The sequence below is a fragment of the Eptatretus burgeri genome, chromosome 8 (genome assembly GCF_056783735.1).
Source record: "Eptatretus burgeri isolate ZD-2024b chromosome 8, Ebu_testis_v1, whole genome shotgun sequence".
In the NCBI taxonomy this organism is placed as follows: domain Eukaryota; kingdom Metazoa; phylum Chordata; class Myxini; order Myxiniformes; family Myxinidae; genus Eptatretus; species Eptatretus burgeri.
This window is the reverse complement of record NC_140968.1, coordinates 65,358,460-65,385,502: the sequence shown is the minus strand read 5'-3', so window position 1 is coordinate 65,385,502 and position 27,043 is coordinate 65,358,460. Positions and strand designations below refer to the sequence as shown.

Genomic DNA, 27,043 nt, shown 5'->3' with positions numbered 1-27,043 from the left:
GGAACCCATAATCGGGTGAAGAAGAACATTGACCCCCAAGGGAGACTGGATACCATTGATGCGAGTCACAGGGCCAAGCTTGACAGCAGAGCTGAGCTGTTCAGGGACTTGAGGCTTAAACTGTGTGCATGGGTGTTTATTTGCAAGGAATCTGTGGCGGGGTAGAGCATCACCTGTGTCAAGTGATTTTTGTCCTGCTTACAGAGGAATTTGTGCATTGCGTTCCTCCAAGTCCGTTCCTTGGTGTATATCAGTTAGAGCAGAGTGTAATGGGCTCTTGACGGCGAAGTCCGAAGTGAAGGCCCACTTTACCGATTACTTTGAGCAGCTGTACCAGGCTGACCTACCAGCTGTTGAGTTGGACATCAGGGGTGTAACTATATCCCTATTGCTGATTCTCTAATCAACTGTGAACAAGCTTCGTTTGTGGAAGTACAGGCTGTGGTGAATCAGTTAAACGGGGTAAAGCTCTTGGGATCTGTGGCATCCATGCTGAACTTCTCGAGGCTGGTGGAAATGCTGTACTCGTGTCGTTGCATGCAGTTTTGTGCTCTGTCTTGAACACAGGCATCATCTCAACTGACTGGAAGAGGGGCCTTGTTGTCCTTCTCTGGAAAGGGAAGCGTGGTCGCCAGGACTGCAACAACCACTGAAGGGTGATGCTGCTCTCAGTGCCGGGCAAGGTCTTTGCTTGGATAATTCTTGACAGGGTTTGCCACCATCTGCTTGAGCATCAACGCCCAGGGCAGTCAGGTTTTACACCAAAAATGTCAATGATTGACTGAATCCTTGCTCTTTGTGTCCTCACCAAACGAAGATGAGAGTTTTGGAAGGGGCTGCTCTTAGCCTATGTTTATCTCCGCAAAGCATTTGATTCAGTGAATCGGGATGCCTTCTGTAGGATTCTCCGTCTTCATAGGGTGCCACTAAAACTGATCAATCCGATTTCTGAACTATACTCTTGTACTGAGAGTGCTGTGAGGTGTGGTGTTTTCATCTCAAACTTATTTCCAGTTGTTACTGGAGTTTGTCAGGGGTATGTACTGGCCCCCACACTTTTCAGTGCTTGTATGGTCTGGATTCTGTGGAGGACGTTGGAGAGGTCAAGTTGCAGTGTATAATTTGGGAATGCCAAGATCTCTGACCCTGATTTGGCAGGTGATTCAGTAATCTTTGCGGAAATGTTGGATGTCCTTAAGGGGGCCCTGGAAGCGCTGAATGAGGAATTAGAGGCGCTTTGATTAGGGGTTTCTCAAAAACCTATGATCCAGGCTTTTAATGACATCTTTCATGCTGTTATCTTGCCTGTACCCGTTGCTGGTGAGGATGTTGAGGTCACAGAGAGATTCACTTACCTTGGCAGTGATATTCATGTCTCTACGTGTTGTGAGCAAGAGATCAATAGACATCTCGATCGGGCCTGGGTAGTCATGGATTCACTGGATCATGGGGTGTGGCGCTAACATCATATCTTGCATGACCTAACAGATCACATCATATCTTGCATGAAATCGCTTCAAGCTCCTGATTTGAAAACTATAGCATTCACAAAAGCGATGTATACAGCGATTCATAGGTATGAAGATCAGGCATTCAATGGTATGAGTGAGGAAAGTGGAAAAATACATTTGAGCGCTTTGTCATTAAGCTGGCCTTTTCCAAGTCAAGCCATTGTTGAGCAGCCCAAAAAAAAGGCACATTAAGACCCCAGTGAGGGAGAGCGAGGTGACCAAGGATAACGCCTTGATAAAGGACAATTTAATAAGGCTGTTAATTATATTCAAAAGAGGTGTTTAAATTCACCCAAACAACCAATTTTCATTAATGCACTCCCTTGGAATCCCCTTAGTATGCATGCAAAGTTTCAGGCTGCCAGGTTTCATGGTTTTGGAGTTATGGAGATAAACACACTGATATTTATTAGTATAGATACCCCTCTCCCCCTCCCACCCCACATCATGTCTGACCAGATATATTCAAAACGGCTATGAGAATGCGTTTTTGTCTAAAATCACCAATATTCATCCGATTTTTCACACCTTTTTCTGAAACCGAAACTTAAACCATCTTTGCGACGACCAAAAATGAAATTGGATGGTGAATTAGTGCAAAGAAAAATCCATGAGGGAGTCTGAATGGACTTTATATTGCAGGCCTTAATTTCACTTATCATGCATTTTTGTCTAAAAATGCCAATTTTCTTCCCGTTATTTTTTCAACCAAACTTGTGCCATCTTAACGACAACCAAAAATGAAATTGGGAAATAAAATTAGAGTTGAGTCAAAGCTGTAAGTGTAAGAAAGTGCAAGCCTTACAAAAGAAGCTCCAAGGAGAAAACAGAATGGCAGTGGTTTGATTTTGAAGTCCCTCTCTGAAGGGGGGACGCTCCTCCCGGAACTGGGAAGCCAAACAGACAGACTGACTGGTGGAGAATATATATATGTATGTATGTATATATGTATATGTATATTTAAAAAAAAAAATAAAAATAAAAATAAAAAAATATATATATATATCGACGACTCCCATGCTCTTCTCGCCAAAGAAGCTGCATAAAGCATTCATGAAAGGCTACCCAAGGTCAGCTCTTTGCTGTTTCAAACCCTTCCCAGAGTGGAGTTCTTCTACAGCTATAACAACATTCACAAATAGTACATACATGAGAATCCCAAAGCTACACACCTCCTCAGCTGCCAGATGAGTTTCATTGCTTGTTTGGCGAATTCTCAGCAACGGCGCAGACAGAAACATGTACCACGTGTGAACGCTTTTGACATAGATTTTTTTAAATTAAAATAGGCATTTTTATGATTCATTCTTCTTCTCCTCGTTTTCTCTTTATAAGGGGTGAGGTCCAATGGCACCAAGCTTCTGCCCTGCCTTAACCATGATACTCCTCCACTTCCTTCTGTCCTCAGCCAACTCTCTCCCCTCTCTAACCACCCCCCCCCCCACTCAACCTTTGCTGATATCCATTCCCACATGTTCCTCCCATCTCAATCACAGTCTCTCTCTGTTCCTCCAACCTTGCTCCCTCAACCTATCTGCTTTCTTTGCCATTCTCTATTCTCTCTTCCCCCATCCGCACCAAGCATCCAGCCAATCTCACCCGGAATTTCGCCAATCTCCCCGTCAAGCTCACCTGCACACCAATCTCCTCCCTCAGTTCATCCATCCTACTTCTTTCCATCCTCTTCATTCCCACAAGTCTCCTGACCCAGTTGTTCTCCCAAACCTGCAGCTTCTGTTGTTGTCTCTCTGTCAGTGCCACCATCTCTAGATTGTAAGGGTAGGCCGGCATTACACATCACATCAAAATCTTCGCTTTCAATTTCCTTGATATATTTCTGTCTGCCATTAATCCCTCCACCCTCCTCTATGCATTCACATCTACCTGATTCCTCCTTTGCAACTATGTCTCCGACTTAACATCCCTGGTCGCTATTCCCCGCAAGATACTCAAACCTTTTTCACTGTCTTATCTTCTTCCCCTCCAAGCTGATATTCATTTCTTTTCTCTGCTGCCAGACCCACATCGCCTCAGTCTTCTCCATACTGGTCTTCAGCCCCTGCTTCCAAGATGCCTCCTTCCACAGCCCCAGTACCTCCTGCATCTCCTTCCTACTCTCCACTGCAACCGCCAGATTGTCCACATACAACATCCTCCCCAGAATACCCCTCATGTTTACCTTCCTGCTTGCCAGCTCCATCACCATGATACACATGACTGGGCTGAGAGAGCTTCCCTGATTTAAACCAATGTTCACAATGAACTCTTCAGACATCCTTGGACCAATCAAACTCTTCCCTTCATTCCCTTGTACATCCTTTCAACCAATCTAACTTCTGCTTCTGGTACTTCCATCCATTTCGTTGAATGCCTTCACGATCTCTCTCAGGACAGTGTCTTATGCCTTCTCCAGGTCCACAAATCCCAATGTCATCTCACCTTGCACCTCCAACTTCTCAACCAGCTGTTTCAGTATGAATATCCCATCTGTCATCCCCCTAGCCTTTCTAAACCCATGCTGCTCTTCTCCAATCTCCATATCCACACTCTTCCTTATCCTCCCATCCAGAATCATCTCCAGCACCTTCATGACATGACTTTGGAGGAGTGTAATGCCCCTGCACTTTCCAGGATCTTGAACATCGCCCTTCCCCTTCCATATTGGCACAATTAACCCTGTCCTTCAATCCTCCGGAATTGAACCCTCTCTCATACATATTTTCAACAGCTTCTTCGTCCAACTGACTCCAACTTTTCCCACTGCAATTATCATCTCTGTACTCACTTCATCAACGACTGGTGCTCTTCACTTCTTCATCCTCTTCAATGTTGTCTGCACCTCCTCCTCCGTGACCTCCACCAGCTCCACTTTCCCATGTACATGACACGGTAGCTCCAGATCACTGTTGCTTCCTTCCTGGTTCAACAGCTCCTTGACGTTTCCTACTCACACCTTCAATACTGCCCTCCTCTCTGTCACTAGCCTTCTGTCACCATTCTTAATCACTGACTCCCTCCCTCCCCCCACCTTCATGTCCTTACCATCTTCATCACTGTCACAAGCCAATTTATAGATAATCATCTTCCCACTATCATCCTCCAGCTTGTTGTACTTCCTCCGTTCACCAGACCTGGTTTCTATCCATCGACAATGCACCCTTTCCTGATGTCCTTCCACACACAACTTCTCCAAATTCCTCAAACTTCCCTCCGCACTTCTTCCGCTTCTTCACTAAGTTGCTCATACCTGCCACTCATCCTCTCCTTATACTCCACAACGACGTTGCTCCTACACTTTCCCCACCAAATAATATTCCGATCCTAACCCTAACCCCTTCCCTTAACCTCCCTCCTTTTCATTAAATGGACACGAATTTTTGTTCTAAGTAACTAGATTATTCGCTTTCAAACCAAGTAAATCTATTATCAGCTGTTTAACAGCATAATGATTATTATTCCACGATGGCAGGAGGAACCCTTGAGAGAAAGTGTCAGAGATACACACGCACCCACACACACCCACACACACTCATGCTTCTTCTTTTAGCAATAGTTGTGATTATGAAAATCTGATCTCTGCCTCCCAAACCTCGACTGAATTCCGTCAGAGAATGCATCATGAATTTTGAAGATCAACAAATGCAACAACGATTTATAATGGGATACATAGATTTAGGACATCCACACTGTAAAATTTTATGAGTGCCTGTTGTGTACACACTTGGTTATTAACAATCCTTGGGTTCTCGATCACAGGCCCTGCATAGGCAAAATATTGTTGCGGTTCTCGGAACCGCATGCATACAACAGATAGGTGTCCTAAGACAGTTATTCCATTATATTATTATACGTGGAGATAGTCCCTTTCCTTTTGTTTAGCGGGACAACAAGGGAGTGCGTTGTGACAATCTAATAGCTTGGGTTGCTTAAATCATTTTCTTCTTCATTTCATCCCCACTCTTCTTTTCGTCTGATTATTCCTGAGGTAAATCAGCCACGTGCACCTTCGCTGTGAGGAAACTGCTGCACAGAGCCCTCGTTCCCGGGCGAGTCCTAAACCCGGCGTGTGCGGCGACTTATGTAGTGCGCTTGGCAGTGCGGGATTATCGACTCGAGCTTCCGATGATTTGGGGAAGATTGCCGGTTGCATTAAAAAGGCATGCGGATAAATACCTCTTAAGAGGCTGCACGAATGGTGTTTTCACAACACAGGAAACACAGCCAGCACGACGCCCACGCTGCACGAAACGCGTACGGAGGCCGATAAAGACGACTCCACGCCATGTTGGGTGGGATACGAGTATGCGGAGTAGAAGCGGCTTGTTCCTTTTGAACCTCAATATCTGACACATATTGGTGTTCGCCCCGCACACACGCTAGTGGAGTCGTGTGAATGCGAGCGCTGGCCATGTGCATAATGGCCGAACCGCGTGCACTGTATGGAATGTGCTCGAAAGCAGACATGTACGCTGCTCGTGAAACGTGCATGGATTTATCCATAATGATGTACCTTTGGCCCTCGCTGGCAGTAGTGGATTCTCCACGGGTGGTGAGCGTCTTCTCGTCTCTACGGCCAGCGAAGCTGCGATCGAGCCGGGGAATGTACAATGCGGGCCACGTTGGCATGCGCAGAGTGAGCGCGTTGATCGACGCTGGATGCGGGACCCTCGACCGGCCGCTCGGGCACTGCTCGGGGGGTTTTTGCGGGACGGTTCGCATGCCAATTTTGGTGTGGGCGATTCGTGTCATGTCGTGGGGTCGGAGCGAAATATGTTCACTGTCTGGAATGGCCTTGCCGGAAACGAAGTGAGGCGATTTCCGGCCAAAGTTGGTGGGCCACGTGAGGGGTCGGGGCCAATCGGAGTGCCCGATTCAGGTGATAACGTTTCGATTCGTGGTGGCCCCTCCCCACAAGCTGCGAGTCCTATCAAGGCCGGAGCAGTCCCTCCGCCTCTTTCTCTTGCCTCTTTTCTCTTTCTCCGCCTCTCTCCCGCTCTCGCCTCGCCTCGTCGACACTGCCACGACCCGCCTCCTGCTCCCCAGACTCCGGCTCCTCATTTCCGCCCACACGATGTTGACCCCACCTGCCTACCTGGTCCCGCCTACCACTCCACCCTTGCACTCTGGACTCCGCCCCTTCTCCACTCAAGCTCCTCCTTTCCGAACACAGTCTCCACTCGTGTGGCTGAAGCCAGAAACGACGCGCCCACTGTCGGGTACTGCACCACAGAGCATCCCCCCCGCCCCCCCAAAAACGTATTGGTGGCACGTCGTGTTATCAAGTACAAAGGTACATAAATCGTGGCCTCAACTCCTTTCCCTTCTCGTTGCAATACTCCCTCTTCATCGGTGTGTGTGTGTGTGTGTGTGTGTGTGTGTGTGTGTGTGTGTGTGTGTGTGTGTGTGTGTGTGTGTGTGTGTGTGTACACGTGCTTGTATCTGTCTCCTTAAGTAAGATTGCAGAAGATCGTTATTGTTATTATTTTCGCGTTAAGTCTGCTCGGTGTCCCCTTTTGTAAGTTGACTGTAAATAAATCATTATTAGGAATGTTCCCAGCTCATCTTTGTGGTTTCTTTCATTGATCCAGCATGTTCTGAATCCTAGTTTAGCCGGGACTTTATTCCCAACGATCTGTTCCTTTTAGCCAGTACGTCCTTGGCAGTGTCGCTCGGCTGCATCCGATCCGGTAGAGTGATCCGGTTCGGACAAGTCGTACCGAGGGCGTGTTTCCCGGTAATTAAACCACGTGATTAATTGGGTAACCGGATTAAACCATAGATGAGAGGACCCTAGGTCATACTGTTGAGTTATTGGCGTCCACGGTCGGTTAAGCGACCCACCGTGTCACGGAATTATCCGTGTGCGACGGCCTACAATTCCGGGGAGTCTGGTGGGAACCAAGATAGCTTCCCCCACCTAGTGGTCTTCTCACCCGAACCCCCAGCCCGCAACAATATAATATTGGCAATTGATGCAATGTTCTGCTTGAGTGAACTACTTGATCATTCTCCTCCATTTATATTCTCTAATTTATCTTCCTTTCTCTCCCCTTCCCCATTTTCTTTTTTTTTTGTATGCAGAATTATGCAAAATGAGAGCACTATTGTCTGCCCAGTCATTGATACCATAGACTGGATGACGTTTGAATATTACATGCAGACGGGTGAGCCAGCTATTGGTGGGTTTGATTGGCGTCTCACCTTCCAGTGGCACAGTGTGCCAGAGCACGAGCGCCAGAGAAGATCATCTCGGGCTGACACCCTCAGGTAATGAGTCAAATAATTGCTTACTCAAGCTCTTGTCCAATGGAAAATTAATTGCACAAAGCATGGTTTTATTGAATGTTTTTAAACCTCCGTAGGTCTCCAACAATGGCAGGGGGTCTTTTTTCTGTAAGCAAGCGTTACTTTGAACACATTGGCACATACGATGCTGGAATGGAGGTGTGGGGAGGTGAGAACCTGGAGCTGTCTTTCCGAGTGAGTAACACTTTTTGGAGGAGATCCAACCCCCCCGGCCCCCACCCCTTTTCCCCTGCACCATATGTAGAAGTCATATTCTGCTGGCCAAAGACTTGCATTTGCAAATTGTGCCAATATTTATTTTTTAAATGATCAGCAACATTTTAACATTCAGCAAGTGGCGGGAGGAGAGTCATCACGAAATGAAAGTAGTTTGTTAAAAAGATAGGAGGTATTTTGAGTTTTATCAGGATAATATGATTTTAAAGAACGAGCAAGTTGCCCGTGCCCACACAAGATTCTAAACGGGGTTGGGATGAAGGCGGCAAAAATGCAAATGACGTCTCCTGTCATCGAGGCAGCAAGCTGGGAGTAACAATTCACTTTTATTGCCACATCTGATGCAATTGGAATGCTCTAATGGTGGTGAGGTGCTCCATTTGAAAAGGTTTGTTCGATATATGTAGCTTTTTGATGCCTAGAGTCCATAATAAAAAAAATTGTATTGGTATTAAAGCCAGTGACCAATTGCAAGTTAATAGTAAGATGCTTTCATTCTCTTAAGAGGGGGCGTGTAAAGGCGCTGTCACACCTTGACGATTTAGCCAGCATATGCCGACTTATGAAAAATTGTCTGAAATGCTGGCACACGTTGAATACGTTATGGGTAAGTTTTGTACACGTTAAGAGCACGCTGAAAAACACTGCCATACGTCGTAGTACACTGGCTTTCATCGTTGTACTTTGCGGTTGTCCTCAAATTTTAGCATGCTTGAAATTTTACGACGTATGCCAGCGTATGACTCACACATTCCGCTACACTGGCCATAAGTTGTAGGCACATTATGTGATCGTTGACACATGTCGACACACGTTACTTGTAAGTTGCTCATAAGTCGAAACACGTCGTGGTAATGATTAGCGTACCCGAAACTTATTTATAACCTATGAGTAATGTGTTGTAGGTACGTTACAGGATCGTTGACACACGTCGAGGCACGTTATGCGATCGTTGACACACGTCAAGGCACGTTACTTGTAAGTTACTCATAAGTCGAAACACGTCGAGGTAATGCTTAGCGTACCCAAAACTTATTTCTAACCTATGGGTAATGTGCTTCGAACCTAGGTGTAGCGTACCTCCAACGCATATTGACGTATGTAGACGTATTTCATTGACGTCTTCCGACGACGACAGAACTTACTAAACGTGTTTCTAATTTACAGCTACTCTATAATGGCGTATTGGCAGCGTTTAAAAAAAAAACCAACAACAATAACTTCCGATATTTCGTCACGTGCCGTTACGTCACGTCCGATTGCCTCTTCAGTTTGCTCATCTTATTCTTCGTTCCTCCTCTGTGAATATTTTCTGTTTGAGGATATTGTCACGTCGACGTCGAAACTTAAAAGCAAATGTCCGAATATACTTTAAAATTCGTGATAGACTAAAAAAAAATAGTAATAAAAAACAACAACAACAACTTCAGATATTTCGTCACGTGCCTTCACGGAGCCATGGAGAAAAAAAGAAAATGTGTCTTGACGGAGAAAATAAGTTTCGGGTATGCTAAACATTACCTCGACGTGTTTCGACTTATGAGTAACTTACAAGTAACGTGTGTCGACGTGTGTCAACGATCGCATATCGTGCCTACAACTTATTCCCAGTGTAGAGGAACGTGTGAGCCATATGGTGAGTACGTCCTAAAATTTTCAGCATGCTTGAAATTTCACGACGTACTAAACGTACCACGAAATATGACAGCATACTTCATCGTTTTTCAGTGTGCTCTTAACGTATACACAACTTACCCATAACGTATTCGACGTGTGCCAGCTTGGTTCGGCAAATTTTTCATAGGTCGTCAAGGTGTGACTGCGTGGTTGACACTTTCAATTTTCAGGCGGTTATGATTTAAATTTGCGTGCGGCAGGTTTTTAACAGGCTACGCCACGAGTTCGTCAGCGATACGTGCAGCACGCTATGCCTAAGTTAAACTATCGTTGGGCATAGGTTGTGAACGCCGACAACAGGCTAAGCATTCGTTGGTATAAGTTATCTATAAGACAACGAAACGTTCTGTGCCTGTTACTAATATGTAATGCATACGACCAACACGTTATGAATACGAGCAAAACTTAAAAAAACATCAAAATTTCAGCGTACGCCAACGTTTTACATCCATTTTTATACGTTGCCATTGCTGGCTAACTCGTCAAGGTGTGACAGCGCCTTAATGAGCTTCTTGCATAACATTTTCTATCTGCTGGTAATTAAAGCAAATATTCCATTGTATTATTGGTCCTTCCAAGCATTTGTAATAAACTTAGGCAGATTTTAATCCCTACATTTATCAATTTCTAATTTGGGTCAGTTCTTGTGCGTTGGTGCTTCCTCAGTCAAAGGACAGCTGCTGCATTAATGTCATTCATGTTGAAACAAACAATTTTCACAATGTTGTACTCATTCAATTTTTGTCTTAAATAGTGCTGTATTTCCAACAACAAAAAATGTATACACTGTTGGCCCCGCTATTTGTGGGTCATAAAGCTTGATCTGCTTCGACATTCGCAGTTACAACATTCGTGGGTTCTGCATATTCACGGTTGGTAATTTGTGACATGCTCCTATATTCTTGGGAAATTGCCCCACGTATTCGTGGTTTTCGTGGCGATTTTTAAATTTATTTTGTATTTACACCATGAGCCACGAGCATAGCACAGTTCTAAAACATATCTTCCACGAGCCACTCACAAAGCAGCAGGATGTACATACAGTACAATACTGTACATATGCAAAAAACATATCTTCCATGAGCAGCGAACGTGACTTGCTTCCTACTTGTGTATTGTAGCTTCGCTGGATAAACATAGTTTTGCTGGATGTCTCACCAGTGTAACATGCCATTCACCGCGACACCATCCCCTATGAGTTACTTCCAGAATGAAAACACTAACGGCATCGATTAATGTATCCAGAAATTACCAGGTCGCCACATACGGACATTATACAATGGAAACATTCGGCGCATCTTAGTGGAAATCACCATCTTGATACAAACAGCACCATCTGAGCTGTTACATTTTCATAACTCTCAGCATAATCTACCTGTAGATAGGAAAGACGTCTGAATTAACTCCTGCGAGTTAAAGAATGGAAATGTTCAGCATATATATTGGTGTAATTAGCAGCTATCTACATATGGACTAATTACACAATAGGATCACTTACCACATCTATGATAAGCTGCAGAAAACAGCATCACCCATAAAAAGAATCCCCCACAAACATGCATCCTGGATCGCCATCATTCTCTGACCCGTGTATTGCCTCTCACTCCGTTCCTTCTTCGAAAATGGCTCCCAAGGATCAAGGATAACACTCAGAAGGGTATGCCTCTAAGCGGACCACTGATACGGGAGAAGGCGAAGCTCCGACATGACCATCTTTCTGGTGCGGGTGGTGCAAGCATGAGCGTGGTGGGTACAAGCGGCACCTCCAGCCCATTTACAGCGAGCAGTGGGTGGTTCCACTGTTTCAAGGTGTGATTATAATTTGCGTCACGTCAAGCTCGTAAGGGAGCGTGCTTCGGCGGACCACAACGTGGCCAAGGCATTCCCTGCAGAACGCGTGAGTCTCATCGAGGAGAAGGGGTACGTGCGGGAGCAGGTCTTTAATGCTGATGAGACAGGCTTGTTTTGGAAAAAGATGCTGACCAGAATGTTCATCTCAGCATGAGAGCAAAGCAGCCGGTTTCAAGGCCGCAAAGGACTGGGTATCCTTTCTCCTCTGCGCAAACACTGAATGGGACTTCATGGTAAAGCCTATGATGCTCTACTGTTCCCTGAACCCTCGTGCGCTGAAAAACAAAAACAAGCAGGTGCTGCCCATGTATTGGAGGGCGAACAGGAAGACGTGGGTGACGTCTGAAGTTTTTATGGACTGGGGGTACTTTCTCTGGCACTTTCTGCCTCGGGTCCTCTTCTGGTAGCCGGGTCTTCAAGAAAAATAAATAATTGGTTCAAATTCTTGGGTTTAAATTGTATTCACTCGTCTCCTCATTCATTCTTCCATTCATCCCTAATATTGTTGGGACAAGAGGAAGGGAGAAGGAGCAAGGCATAATAATCTGTATCACCAAATTCAGCTAAAACCGATTGAGCTTTTGTAACCATTCAAATTCCTTCATTACACAATTTAACCTTTGATTTAGAAAGCCTCTAAATTCCTCTATCACCATGCCTGTCAGTCTGCTGCCTATACCATTCTTAGTCGTTAAACACTACTTACCCCCTGGGGCCTCTGTGGAGCCACCAGGGGCCCTGCAGCCTGTGCTGCTACATCCACCCTTCGGGTGGGCTTCCTGAGGGTGTCCCACCGGATCCCTCTGAAGATCTCAGTGCCCCCACCCTTGTGCTCATGTTCATGTGTGGAACCATTACAATTTGCCTGACATCGTCCCCCTCCCTTTTTATAGGGTTTGTGGGGGCTAACTCCAATTGCTAACCCCAATTTACCTGTCGGCCCACTCCTTTTCTGCAAGGCTTATTAGGACTATGCGACTCGCATATCCTGTAAGTCTTCTCCTTTTTTTCTGGGTCTTCCTAAAGACCCTAAGAGCACTACCACCTGTCTCCAACTATACTCTGGGGGCCTGCATGCATGCTCCACCATGCCACACCCCCAGCTTGCACGTCAGCTCAACTCAAACCAGCTTTCTTTGCATGAACTCATTTGGGAACCATCCTGGTCCTAACCCTGGCTAGTCCATCTCTAAGTAATGGCAACTCCCTTGGTGGCATTCATCGTCCTTCCTTCTTTCTCCATGCTATAAACACCACCATGCGCCAGGCTCACCATATTTGCAACACTCACATTCTTGCACTAATTCAAGCCCTAACTCTCACAAGTGTACTTGCCCTTGCCCTCATGCATAGGTGGCATGACCTTGACGGCTTCTGTCAGTGGCTCAGCACAGAACAAAGTGCACGTTTCGCACACCGGCGGTTCTGGATGTGCTGCTCTTGCACAACATGTCCTGGTGTGTCCATATCCCAGTTGCAGACTCCTGACCATATGACACTCGTGTCTCTTCTCCGGCATTTCCAGCACGGAGTCGTACCTGTGGGGTCTCGTCCGCCTCACACCTTACGACCGCAATACATCCTCGTGCCTCCTCATTTGCTCCCTATATCTCTTCTCTGGCACTATTCCCTCTAACCTCTCTACTGGCACTCCCCTTACGACACATTTTATTTCCCCCTCTGGTGCTATTTCTATTTTCATTTCCATTTATGGTTCTGCCTCTATTCTTTTTCTTGTCTCTCTCTTTTATTTTCCTCTATCTCCCCCTGTTCTATTTACCTTAGTTCTGATACTATCTCCTGCTGTCTTCTCTCCTCCCTGAGCATCCCTCATTTATTAAATGGATCCTTAGCCCTTCCCCTATTCTGGCTTGGTCAGTTGCCATTTTCTGCTATGCAGTCCTCACGTTGGCCCCCCAATTGGCTAAGTTGGCTGCCATTCATGGCAAGGTCATGTAGTCGGCCACCTCCACAGAGAAGCTGTGCAGGCAGAGCGGCAGCCGCCAGTCAGATAGAGATCTCCTACACTTTTATAGTGTTCCACAGGGCCCACGTAACCATCTGTGATGTTCAACCATAGGTCCTTATAGAACATGCAGGGATCACATGCCTGCGCTGACTGCCTTTTTGGTGGCAAGGCAACAGGAGCATCATCTATGGACTGCTGAGGTTTGGAGAAAGGTGATATGGTCTGATGAGCCGTCCTTCACCATGTTCTCAATGAATGGATGTGTGCATGTGTGTTGACAGCCCTGGGGGTTCTATAGCCCTGAGTGCCTGGTTCCAACAGTTAAAGATTCTTGTGGTTCCATAATGATGTGGCATGCATTTTTTTTGTCATGGCCTGAATCCACTTTTCCATTAGAAGGCAGGGTTGATGCAGCATGCTACATGCTGTCTTGTCTACATTGCTGTCTTGAGCAATCATCTGCATCCCATGATGCAGCATTTCTTTCCTGCTGGGAGGGGTGTTTTTCAGGACAGTGCTCTTGTCCACGGGGCACGTGTTGTCACCAGGTAGTTTGAGGAACACAAGGTTGAAGTTACCCATCCTTCATGGCCTTCCCAATTGCCAGACCTCAATCCCATAGAGCATTTGTGGGACTGTCTGAAGAGGTGGTGAAGACAGCGGTTCCTGCCAACATTAAACCAACTTTTATTGGAGGACTTCCTTGTGGAGGAATGGTGCCACATTCCTACAGAACTATTCCAGACCCTTGTTGATCCCATGCCATGTCGGATCCGGATGAAATTTGGTGGGCAGGTTGCGTGTGTGATAAAGACGAACTGATTAGATTTTGGTGAAGATCTGGATCCGGCTACTATAATTTAAGTGATTCTTCACCATTGAGAGACAGAGGGTGAAACCGATATATAGCACATTATCTCAAAAAGTTGTGAACGGATTTGGGTGAAACTTGGTGGACACTTCGGGTGTGTGACAAGGATGAGTTGATTTGATTTTTTTTTTAGTGATTCTTCCTCATTGAGAGATGGGGCCAAAAACGATATCTTGCATGATATTTCAAAAATGTATTGGGCCCGATATGTTCTCGTGGATCAGGCATTGTGTGGCGGAGGTATGCGCTCTACTAAGTGCCCTTCTAGTTATTTTGGTTTGTATGCCAATCGCCTACAGGTCACAATTTTAAACCAATCTTCACAAAACTTCACCACATGGTAGAGTTTGTCGTAAGCAAGAAGCCTATTGTTTTTGAGATCAAAAGGTTAACATATGCCAAAGGTCAACAACTTTGTCAAATACAATCCTCAATATTCATCCGATTGATTAGAAATTTGAACACGATTTACATATCAGGTCACTGAATTCAGCCACCAATTATTTTAAGGTCGACATAGGCTGAATTTCTATAATTGTCAATTTCCATCCAATTCACTTGAAATTTGAAGAAAAATTGTATTTAAAGTCATTGAATTCAACCACCAATCATTTTTGAGGTCAACAGTGGTCAAAAGGTCATCATAGGCCAAAAGGTCAACATAGGCCAAAAGGTCAACATCGGCCAAATTTCTAAAATTGTCAATTTTCATCTGATTGACTTGAAATTTGAAGAGGATTTTCATATTTGGTCACTTAATTCAACCATCAATTATTTTCAAGGTTAAATGTGTTTAATGGATTTTGCAAGTATCGTGCTATGCATGATATATTTCTTGTTTGTTTGTTTGTTTGTTTATCTGCACATAATGTGCAAACGTAGACCACAATTTGTGCACGTTATCTCTTTTTTTTTCAACCCGGAACCTCTATAAAGTATGTACAACTAGCAGGGGCTACCCAGGGTGGGGAGGGGAGGGATATCCCACGTTGCCCGGCTGGTTGAGCTTCTCCCAGCGGTGGTTTCGAGACATGTTGGACTTTGAAAAGCTATCGAGTTATTGTCATCATTGTGGTTATCCTTTGCGTGTCAGTTTCAGCACTGCCTGATTCCCACGTCCCAGTATACATTTTATAGCTGCCTTTGGCGGCCTCAAAGCAGACGTCAACGTTCGCCACAACAAATGTTTTAATTTTGGGCTATGCCCTACTTAACAAAGGTCTTAATTCACTCCAATGAAGGAGCTGGAGCTATCACAGTTTTCAATGGGGCGATTAACTCTTCAGAATGCTTGCGAATAATTAACTTTTCAGAACTCCACTGCCTTCGACTGGAAACTTTGGTCAGTGTTACAACTAAATTACTTTATTATTGTTACTGTATTTATTTTTGGTAAATAATAACATTATGTAATTTCATCTAAAATCATCATTATACCAAGTATATGGCTTTGCTTATAGACCGAGAAACGGCGGTTGGGAAACGAAGTATAATTTTCCCTGAAGAAATAATGGAAAACGAGCTCTCACATAAGGTTTGCATAATGAAGGGGTATAAAGGTACGGAATCCCATCATTAAGAACGGGATACCTATACCTACACACAAAATTCTAGGTGCTATGGTTCAACCGTGAAGGAATAACGCATAATCACACAAACGCTTGAAAATATGTATGTCTCTGAAGTACAATTAGAATGTGAGTACATCCACAAAATATTTACGATAACACCACACAAAACAAGTCATTGTGAGGGTCTGAAATCTTTTACTGCTCTTTCGCCTACTTGTTGTATCATTCATTAGAGAGGAGGTGAGCTTGCTTGAGTTCATGTGTATTCCAAAAGTGTTTTTTTTTTTTAATATTCGTGATCTAAGGCTTATGGAATAGCTAAGTTTGTTAAGAATTGGTTTGTGTGTGCATGTAATAAGGTGGTTGGGATGAGATGTAGAAAACACCACTTAGCTTTCCAAACTTTATTTGGGTAGTTTGTGCAATAAAGGTGCACCTCCAATTGTCACGTGCAATGAACTGAAGGGTGTTTGAACCATTTAACATTTTACCCCATAAACCATGAGAGTTTAACAAACGTCATCACCTGATTTTCTTTATTATTGTTCCATCCTATGGTATCAGGTGTGGCAGTGTGGTGGTTCTCTTGAAATCCTCCCTTGCTCACATGTGGGACATGTGTTCCCCAAGAAGGCACCATATGCACGCCCACGCTTCCTGCAGAATACAGTGCGTGCTGCTGAGGTCTGGATGGATGAATACAAACAGCACTTCTATAATCGTAATCCACCTGCACGCAAGGTAGCTGACATGTACTGCATTCTTCATTCACTACTTTATTGGTTCACAAGTGCCAGCCAGAGTGACCACTATATTCGTTATGTCTGTGTGTCTGTCTGTCTGTCTGTCTGTGTGTCTGTCTGTCCAGACCATCACTCCGTGGACTTTGATCCAATCTTGATGAAACTTGGTTATGTGTTCGATATCAATGTCTAGTTGTGTTTTCCTGGATGAGGGCGTGCTACGCCCATTGTGAGTGGAGCCACAACCCAAAAATAGCCATTTTTAGGGGGTAGTCGGATTAAAAATCTATCTTCTCCTCGGGAATTTACTGAATGGAATGGGTTGTTCAGTATTTGAATAGCAAAATGAATTATCTAAAACTTGTCGTTGTCCGATTTTTCATTTTCGTCCCAAGGTCAAAAACTTAGAAAATTGCGAATTTTGACATAAAAATCATACGACCGCCCAAACTTTGAGAGCTAGGATGACAATATTTTTTTATGCATAATCTTGAGGTCATTCCCCACCTAAAGTCTTGAAACCATTAAGCTCTATCTCGGACATCTTGCCCGTGGCGCCCCCTTAAAGTTTGTTTTTACGCTGATTTCATCAAAGTATGGATAATCCGAGGAGTGTGAAATGCCATTTAGCCTATATGACGTTATATTGTTCCTGGAATGTTCCGGAGGAAGTTTTGCATCAAAGGTCATAATCCTTGACCTTTGACCTTTAAAGTTCACAAAGGTCAAATTTTCAAAGTTGTGGGAATCGAACCAGGTTTTCGACCTTCTTCGATGAACTAACTCCAATAAGCGATAGCACGTATCCTGTTTCCTTATTTTAATGTCCGCAACATTGTTTTGTGACCTTTAAAGGTAATGCAAAGGTCAAATTTTGAAACTTGTTGAACGAAACCGGGTTTTCAACATATTGCAGCTAATAACCTGTCACCCGTACCGCATCATCTTGATCATTTTTATAACTTGATCAAAAATTATCACATTGTCTCATCCTTGACTTCTGAAACAATCTACATCATCAAATACCGCTCGTGAACCATTGTCGTCTTCAGACTTGTTTCCTTTAATCATGTCAAGCAAACTTCACCATACTTAATGTTAACAAATGTTTCCATCTTCAGTAGTTGTATGTGGAACCCAAAATATACTCTGTATGCAACAAATGTAAAGCATATTATCAATCATCTATCTTCAGAAATCTGGCATGTTATGCAGCATCAATCAGGTGTGGTATTTAATACTGGGCATTAATAAATGATGGGACTTGTTTCTTTGAGACGTAATGAATGGAGTGGTCATTTTGTCTTGGTAAATAGGAAAGTTAATTGGCAGTGTGCTCAAATTGGATTGAACTAAAAATTTCGGTTTTATCAGCAGAGGGAAATGTATGAAGAAGCATTCCATATTTCGTAGTTTATGCAGATTTTATATCCGTATTGATGAACTTAATTATCATATGCTGTCCTTGGAAAGAATTGGCCATACATTTGGCTGCTACCCTGGTCAAATTATCATATTCTCTGAGTGTTCACATTTTATTATTGGGACAATTCTTGATTTACAACTGCTACTGTGGCCCCTCAAACCTTTACATATGGCCATCCTCTGATGGGAAATCATATCACCTTTTAGGTTTAGCTCATCAAATTTGGTCAAAATGTTGACCATTACGCCAAGGGTTTGTGACCTCCACAAATGCTGAAAAAAAATCCCCGAATTCTCATAGCATTCTTAATTTACACAGCATTCCTTACAATTCTCAGTCAACTGAGGATTGTTCAAATAAAGCCGAGACTGGCAGTTGTTCGGGCGGGGAGAAAGAAGGTGGGAAAACGGTTTTTATGAATAAATTAGTTTATCAAAGATATGTGGGAGGGAAAATGACATGCTAATTGATGCAAATAAATGTCAGTGTGTGTCTCTGTCTGTCTGTCTGTCTGTCTGTCTGTCTGTCTGTCTGTCTGTCTGTCTGTCTGTCTGTCTGTCTGTCTGTCTGTCTGTCTGTCTGTCTGTCTGTCTGTCTGTCTGTCTGTCTGTCCGTCCGTCCGTCCGTCCGTCCGTCCGTCTCCTCCATAACTCCAAAACCATGAAAACTAGTGCCTCCAAACTTGGCATGCAGACTAAGGGAACAACTGTAAGGTGGTGCATGCATAAAAATTGGGTGTTTGGGTCAAATTAAACACCCCTTTTGAGGATAACTCAGGGGGTGCTCATCATGAAAAACCAAAATAAGCCGTACAAAGATGGCAGCGTGCCATCTTGGTCAGCCCTCTGTCAACTAGCAAGAGTCTTGAGCCACTGTTTTTTTGGCCTGCTCAACAATGCCTTGGCTTAGAACAGGCCCAAATGATTTCTTAACGAAAAAGCGCTCAAATGTTTTTTTTCACTTTTGCTCTTCCCCCTTCCTTGCCCCCCCCTCATTCCTCGCGCTCACCTACACCCTCCCTCACTTCCTCCCCCCTTCCTCGCTCTTTCCCCCCTTCCCCGCTCTCCCCCCCTTCCTCGCTCTCCCCCCTTCCTCGCTCTTTTCCCCCTTCCTCGCCCCCCCTGCCTCACTCTCCCCCTTCCTCGCTCTTTTCCCCCTTCCTCGCCCCCCGCCTCGCTCTTTCTCCACCCCTTCCTCGCTCTTCCCCTCCATTCCTCACTCTTCCCCTCCATTCCTCGCTCACTTCCCCCTTCCTCACTCTTTCCCCCTTCCTCGCTCTTTCCTCCTTCCTCACTCTTTCTTCCTTCCTCGCTCTTCCCTCCTTCCTTGCTCTTTCCTCCTTCTTCGCTCTTTCCCTTCCTTCCTCGCTCTTTCCCCCATTTCCTCGCTCTTTCCCCCATTTCCTCGCTCTTTCCCCCATTTCCTCGCTCTTTCCCCCATTTCCTCGCGCTTTCCCCCATTTCCTTGTGCTTTCCCCCATTTCCTCGCGCTTTCCCCCATTTCCTCACTTTTTCCCCCCTCCTCGCTCTTCCACCCCCTTCCTCGCTCTCCCCCCTTCCTCGCTCTTCCTCACCCCGTTCTTCGCACTCCCCCCATTCCTCGCTCTTCCCCCGTTCCTCGCTCTTCCCCCGTTCCTCGCTCTTCCTCCCTTTCCTCACTTTTTCCCACTTTCCTCGCTCTCCCCCGTTACTTGCTCTACCCCCCGTTACTTGCTCTACCCCCTGTTACTCGCCCTTACCCCTCCCCCGTTCTTCGCTCTTACCCCCTCACCTCATTCCTCGCTCCCCCTTCCTTGCTCTTCCATCCCCTTCCTCGCTCTTCCACCCCCTTTCTCGCTCTCCCCCCTTTCTCGCTCTCCCCCCTTCCTCGCTCTTCCCCCTTCCTCGCTCTTCCCCCCTTCCTCGCTCTTCCTCACCCCGTTCCTCGCTCTTCCTCACCCCGTTCCTCGCTCTTCCTCACCCCGTTCCTCGCTCTTCCTCACCCCGTTCCTCGCTCTTCCTCACCCCGTTCCTCGCTCTTCCTCACCCCGTTCCTCGCTCTTCCTCACCCCGTTCCTCGCTCTTCCTCACCCCGTTCCTCGCTCTTCCTCACCCCGTTCCTCACTTTTCCTCACCCCGTTCCTCGCTCTTACCCTCCCTCCCCCGTTTCTCGCTCTGACCCTCCCTCCCCCGTGCCCCGCTCTTAACACCCCATCCCTGGCACGCACCTTCCTAGCTTTCCCACCCCTCCTCGCTAACCCCTCACTCCCACCTTCTCCCATCCTTCTCCCTCCCTCTTTCCCCTCCTCTCTACCTACCCTCTCTCTCCCTTTCTCCCACCCTCCCCCTCCCTTTATCCCTCACCCTACTCCCTCTGTTAAGCAGAATGTTGAGGACTGATGGTTTAGTTTTGTATTTACAACGGCTTCCCCAGAGTGTAACATGTGCGAGCATGTTTCCAGGCATACCTTTTCCAGGTAGGTAGCGTGCGTTTTAAATACTCCCGCCTGGTTTTATATAGAATCTGCTCCTGAAAAAGGAATTGTTGCTGTTTGGGCATGTTTTATTGTGTTTCACTTCGCCGCCCCTCACGCCACCTTCTCCTCGTGCTGCCTCCCCTTCCCCTTGTGCTGCTTCCCCTTCTCCTTGCGCCGCCTCCCCTTCCTCTCATGTCACTTCCCCATCTCCTCGTGCCACCTCCCCTTCCCATCGTGATGCCTCCCCTTCCCATCGTGATGCCTCCCCTTCCCCTCGTGCCGCCTCCCCTTCCCCTCGTGCCGCCTCCCCTTCCCCTCGTGCCGCCTCCCCTTCCCCTCGTGCCACCTCCCCTTCCCCTCGTGCCACCTCCCCTTCCCCTCGTGCCACCTCCCCTTCTCCTCGTGCCACCTCCCCTTCCCCTCATGCCACCGCCCCTTCCCCTCGTGCCGCTTCTGCTTCCCCTCATGCCGCCTCCCCTTCCCCTCATCCCCCCTCTCCTCCCCATCATGTTGCCTTCCCTCCCTCTCCCCTCTGCACCCCCCACGAACATCGCTATGAGGTCTCCACATGTTGTATTAACATACTGTTATAATGTACCCCATTTTGTTCAATTCTGTTCCCCCCCTCCCACCTTCTCCACAAGTCCCCCAATCAAACACAAGTCCAGAATCCCATCCCCTCATGCTCACCTCCTCGCAAATCCACTCCCCACTTCCCACCATTCCCCCCTCCTCTCTTCCCCATCCTCCTCGCCCCACTCTCTCCCAGAGTGTATCATGATATTTGGTGAGGCGTCGCTCTCCCCATCCCCCTTCCTCGCTTTTCCCCCTCCTTCCGAGCTCTCCCTTCACTTCTCCACCCCTCCTCCGCAATGAAGCAATGGATTGTAACACACACACACACACACACACACACACACACACACACACACACACACACACACACACACACACACACACACACACACACACACACACACACACACACACACACACACACACACACACACACACACACACACACACACCTCACAAAGTCCAAGGTCCACCTACATGGCCTTTATGCTGCACAAGAGCTGCCTTGTCCCTCTCATTAGCCGCTGATGTTTGTAGGTGGTGCCATCTTCATGGCCATGTATTGTTCTCAGTCAGGCCCCTTAGCAAAAGTGTTCTGTCCAAAACCAACTGTCTCCAGCTCACTTCCCCACCATGGATTGTCATCCACTGCCCAAACAGCTTGTGCTGTACCCTTTTAAATGCACAAAGCCCTTTCGTTGTGCTTTTTGTGCCCAGTACTCCACCTGGCCTCCTCCAGAAGGTTTTACACTTTTACAACCTCCAAGGTTTTACAAGCTAACCCTGCCATACTTCTATTCTGCTTTAAATTTTACACTCACCAAATCTCGATGCACATTTTACAATGACTTAACTCTGACAGTATCCCTGATATTGATGTAAATCAAAGCCACTTGATTCAAACGGTCCATCCTTTTACCATGTTCTAGCTATGTATCCTCCCCCTTCCACATAACAATATATTGACAGGTAAGTAACATGGATACCACCTAAAGTACAGATTATATTGTTATGCAAGTAAGAATTTGCTATGACGAAATATTATATTTTGTTTATCATTGTAAACTGAGAAGCAGAAGGTTGCTGGAAAGGGGTCACAGCAGTATTTTTTCGAATGGTTTTGATGTATTTGATTTAACTTTGCTAGGAGCATGTTGGTGATCTGTCACCCCGCAAGACCCTGCGTGAGCGCCTTTCCTGCCACAACTTCAGTTGGTACCTACAGCACATCTATCCAGACTTGCATGTGCCACAGGATAGGTCGGGTTGGCATGGTGCGGTGAGTGTCCTATTGCTGCCACACATTTTTTTGCCTCATTACAACCAGCTGCATAAAAACTACCTTTCATCGTATTTGTCAGTTGGACATTTCAAACTATTACTACTTTGGGGACATTTCAACCTCGTACAACTTGTCAATGGAGAGCAAATTGACTGTTATTCACAGCTAACCCTGCCATAGTTCAATGTTGGTTAGAAATTTGCTTGAGGAGAACAGTGGTGACAATCTGTAGAGGTTTGTCCAGAGCTTCAACTTAAACCCAATCAAGTCACTCTGCCACAACTTGGAATGCTAATCGAGTGACTTTCAATAAGCAAACATTACAACTTGAACTTGCTCTGACTGAGTAAGCTCTGCGTTCCACCTGCCTTCTGTCAAAATTTGTTTTCGTGGTAGCGACAGTGACATGTGATTTGAAATTGAATAAAATGTTTATCGATTTTCTTTTTTTATTTCAATATTTTTGATGATCTCAGTAATATGCAATGCATGTTAGTGCTGTTTACAACAGTAATGAGTGAACAAGGCCACAGGAGCTCATGCTTGCTTTTTTAAAACTGGCAAAAACTAGCAGACTCTGCTGAACTTCAACTGTCTCAAAATGCTGGGTGAAACACTGGGATTGGACTTTTATTGGGATTTTGAGTTGCACCATCATGGTCGTAAAAATGACAAGTACCGGTGCATTCAAAGTACACCGCCCCATGCCCCCCAAAAAACAAACAATCATCCAGTGCACGACATCGCTGACGTCATCGCAGGGATATGGAATTGGGAAGGAGGGTTGTACAAAAACTGTAAGGCAATAACAAGGAAAAATGAAGAGAATAGCATAATGTATAAAATAACATATTTGTACATCGCTCCTTCCCGATTCCATATTCAGGTGATGCATCACGCCATCGACTGGCGCCAAAGGAAGGGAGTACTCAGTTTTCACTATGTTTGTTTGTTTGTTTGTCCAGATGATATCTCAGCCATCCTTTGAGCTAGGAAGCGAAAATTTGGGGACAAAAGTGAGGATGTGCTTTGGCAAAAATGCTATTTTTTTTCATTTTTTGATTAATCAACTAATTGATTGATTACTTAACTATTATCGATTTATTACTTATTTATTTTATTTCTCATCTGGGCAATATCTCAGGCATATTTTGAGCGAGGAATCCGATGTTTGGACATGACAGTCATCAAGTGATTTGGCTATAAAAGGTATTTTTGATTTATTGATTAATCAATCAATTATTCATTTTTTGATTAATTACAGTCGTGGCCAAAAATATTGGCACCCTTGCACTTTTTTCAAATAACTCTCAATTTTCTCTCAAAATAAGTTGAAATTGACAAAAGTATTTCACCTCCACAATTCCTTATTTCTCTGTTAATATTACAGACCCTTTGTTTTTGATTCAGAACTTAATATGTCCTTTTAAATCAGAAAATAAAAAGAAATGGCATTGGCAAAATTATTGACTCCCTCGACTTAATATTTGGGAGCACAGCCTTTGGACAAAATAACTGCAGTCAAGTACTTCCCATCGCTATGAATGAGCTTCCTACACCTCTCTACTGGCAGGTGTTGGCCCACTCTTCTTGTGCAAAAACTGCTCCATTTCTCCTAGATTTGAAGGGTGCCTTCTCCCAACTGCTGTTTTCAGATTTCCCCACAGGTGTTCAATGGGGTTGAGATCTGGATTCATTGCTGGCCACTTCAGAACAGTCCAGTGTTTTGTCTTGAACCATTCCTGGGTGCTTTTTGAAGTGTGTTTGTGGTCATTGTCCTGCTGCAAGACCCATGACCTTCAACGGAGAACCAGCTTTCTGACACTGGGTTGAACATTGCGCTCCAAAATGCCTCGGTAATCTCCTGATTTCATGATGCCATGCACACATTTAAGGCACCCAGTGCCAGAGGTAGCACAGCAACCCCAAAACATCACAGAACCTCCTCCATGTTTGACTGTAAGGAAGGTGTTCTTCTCTTTGAAGGCTTCATTTTGTTTTCTGTAAATATGGAGATGATATGCTTCACCAAAAAGCTCTAATTTAGTCTTATCTGTCCACAGGACATTCTCCCAGAAGGATTTTGGCTTGTTCAAGTGTGTTTTGGCAAACTCCAGTCAGGCTTTATGATGTCTCTCTCTTGGCAGTGTGGTCCTACCATAGAATCCCCATTCATTGAGTTGGCAATGGATGGTGCGAGTTGAAACTGTCATACCTTGTGTCTGAAGGTCAGCTTGAATTTGTTCGGCAGTTCATCGAGGTGCTTTCTCCACCATTCGAACGATCCTTCACTGCAATCTTCGATCAAGTTTTCTCTTACGGCCACATCCAGGGAGGTTGGCTACAGTGTCATGGGCCTTAAACTTCCTGATAACATTGTGTATGGTGGACAGAGGAACATCAAAGTCTCGGGAGATGGACTTGTAGCCTAGAGATTGTCCATACTTGGTTACAATCTTGTGTCTGACCTCCTCAGACAATTCTCTGGTTTTCTTTCTTTTCTCCATGCTCATTGCGGTACACACAGGAACACAAAACAGCAGAATGACTCCTTTTCTCCATTCAAACTGGTTGAATGAGTGATTTTTATATTGCAGGCACCTACAACTCACCACAGGTGAGTTCAATTCCAAAGTAAAGTAGAATCACCTGCTTGAAATCTAATTCTTTCTAACAACTTCGAAAAGGTGCCATTAATATTGTCCGGGCCATTTTAGGATTCCTGTGTGGAATAAGCTAAGGTTTAGTAATTTTTTCCAGCTTTTTTGTTTTGTTCCACTGCAAACCAAAGAAATACGTATGTGGATACCAAACGATTTTTTTATTTCAACAATTTTTTCTGGAAGAAATGGTACATTATTTGAAAAATGTGCACGGGTGCCAATATTTTTGGCTACAACTGTACTTGATTTACAAAAAGTTACAGATTCGGATGAAACAGTGGTGGTTCAGGTATGCTATACGGCAATGATTGAAATATTAATTATTTTATGATTATTTTTTTACTTATTTTAATTATGCAATTAATCAATCAATTATTGTACATCGCTCCCTCCAAATTCTGACTCCATGTGGTGCAAGGCGATATCGCCAGGCACCTAATGCCCCCCAGTGATGTCGTGCACTGGAGGATTTGTTATTTCTTCATTTGGCATGGGAGCGGTCTACTTTGAATGTCCCGCCACTTGTTTTTGTATGATTTATAAAGATTAAAAGAAAAGAAAAAACATGATTCATGAGATGCGGTGTTGGACTTTATGAGAATTGGGAAGCAGCCCTTTGACTTGAGAAAAAAAGCCAATGCATAAGAAGTGAGTGGAGTTCTAAATTGCTGTAAGACATGTCATATGTTGGTCTAAAACGTATTAAAATCCTGTCTAAAGTAGCACCGTTAGCCTTTTATAATCCAACTAGCAAACATCACTGCAAATCTCAGCATCCTCTAATTCCTGTACATATGCCACACACTATTCTAAATCCTAACAGGTATAAATTACTGAAATTTGGTTCAACTTGTTACTGCATGGACTAAAGTTATGATCGTTTTTAAGGGAGGGGGGATGGGGAGTGGAGAGATTTCTCTCTTCCATCTCTTCATGCTTGCATTCTTCAGAGGCTTGTACTGATTCTGAATTTCAGGAGAAACTTTCTCCTTTTAAGTCTTATACCATTCATAATTTCACTTCTGATGGACTCCTCTTTTGGAGCTGTCAAATAGCGTTGACTGATGTCTTTTTTTTGTTTATGCTCACAAAGCATTATTCTTCCAGTCTTACTGCAGATGTTGGTTTCTGCTGGCAAGTGTCGAGGCTTAAATACATTCCCATCAGTATCCCTTTCAAAATGGTGATATTATTTTTTTCCTTTCCTTTTTACAAATCTTTCTCAGTCCAGCCTTGCTTCAACATCCAGCGACTGCACAGACAAAAATCATACCAATGAGTAAATAAACATGTACCATGTGTAAATGTCAAAAGCAGTCAACATGTAAATGATAAACAAAGTCCCATTCACATCTCTCACTTATGAATGGAGGGAATAACCGATTAGCTCTCACCTAATCAACCCAGGTGGCGAGAATTATATAAATAAATCGACTCCTTCCATGCTCTTCTAGCCGATGTATGTACTATTTGTGAATGTCTTTACAGCTGTGGAGGAACTCTGGGAAGGGTTTGAAACAGCAAAGGACTTACCTTGGTAGTTTTTCTTGGTTGCTTTATGCAGCTGATTTGGATAGAAGAGCAAGGGAGGAGTCGATGTCGATATGTATATATATATATATATATATATATATATGTTTGTATGTATTATTATGAATCTGGCAGCCATTTGCACGCAACAGCCAGAGTCCCCACAGTTCAGTTATTTCAATTAGTATGTGTTTATAGTTCGAACCCTCCCCTATGTTTAATGGGTTGATAAGTGTCCGTGTGCTGTGGGTTTCTTTCTAGCTCGGTTTTTTTTCTACATCTTTAAATCTTCCTCCAAAATCACAAACTCTTCGTTCTCGCACCATTGCCATCCATCGCCCACGTGTAACGTGTCACGTTCAGGGGTGAGGTTCCCTCTGCCCACCGTGAGCTCAT

The 27,043-nt window shown here is 44.8% G+C and overlaps 1 protein-coding gene across 3 annotated transcripts in view; it reads left to right on the top strand.

The window, feature by feature from the left end:
* LOC147021915 (polypeptide N-acetylgalactosaminyltransferase 4-like) overlaps positions 1 to 27,043 on the top strand; it is a 75,854-nt gene that overhangs the window by 22,387 nt on the left and 26,424 nt on the right. For all 3 annotated transcript variants that reach the window (XM_085892333.1, XM_085892330.1, XM_085892331.1), the window contains exons 7-10: positions 7,593 to 7,778; positions 7,874 to 7,991; positions 16,537 to 16,713; positions 22,320 to 22,451. In XM_085892333.1, coding sequence (XP_085748459.1) covers positions 7,593 to 7,778; positions 7,874 to 7,991; positions 16,537 to 16,713; positions 22,320 to 22,451 — 613 coding nt within the window. The remainder of the gene's footprint in view (positions 1 to 7,592; positions 7,779 to 7,873; positions 7,992 to 16,536; positions 16,714 to 22,319; positions 22,452 to 27,043) is intronic.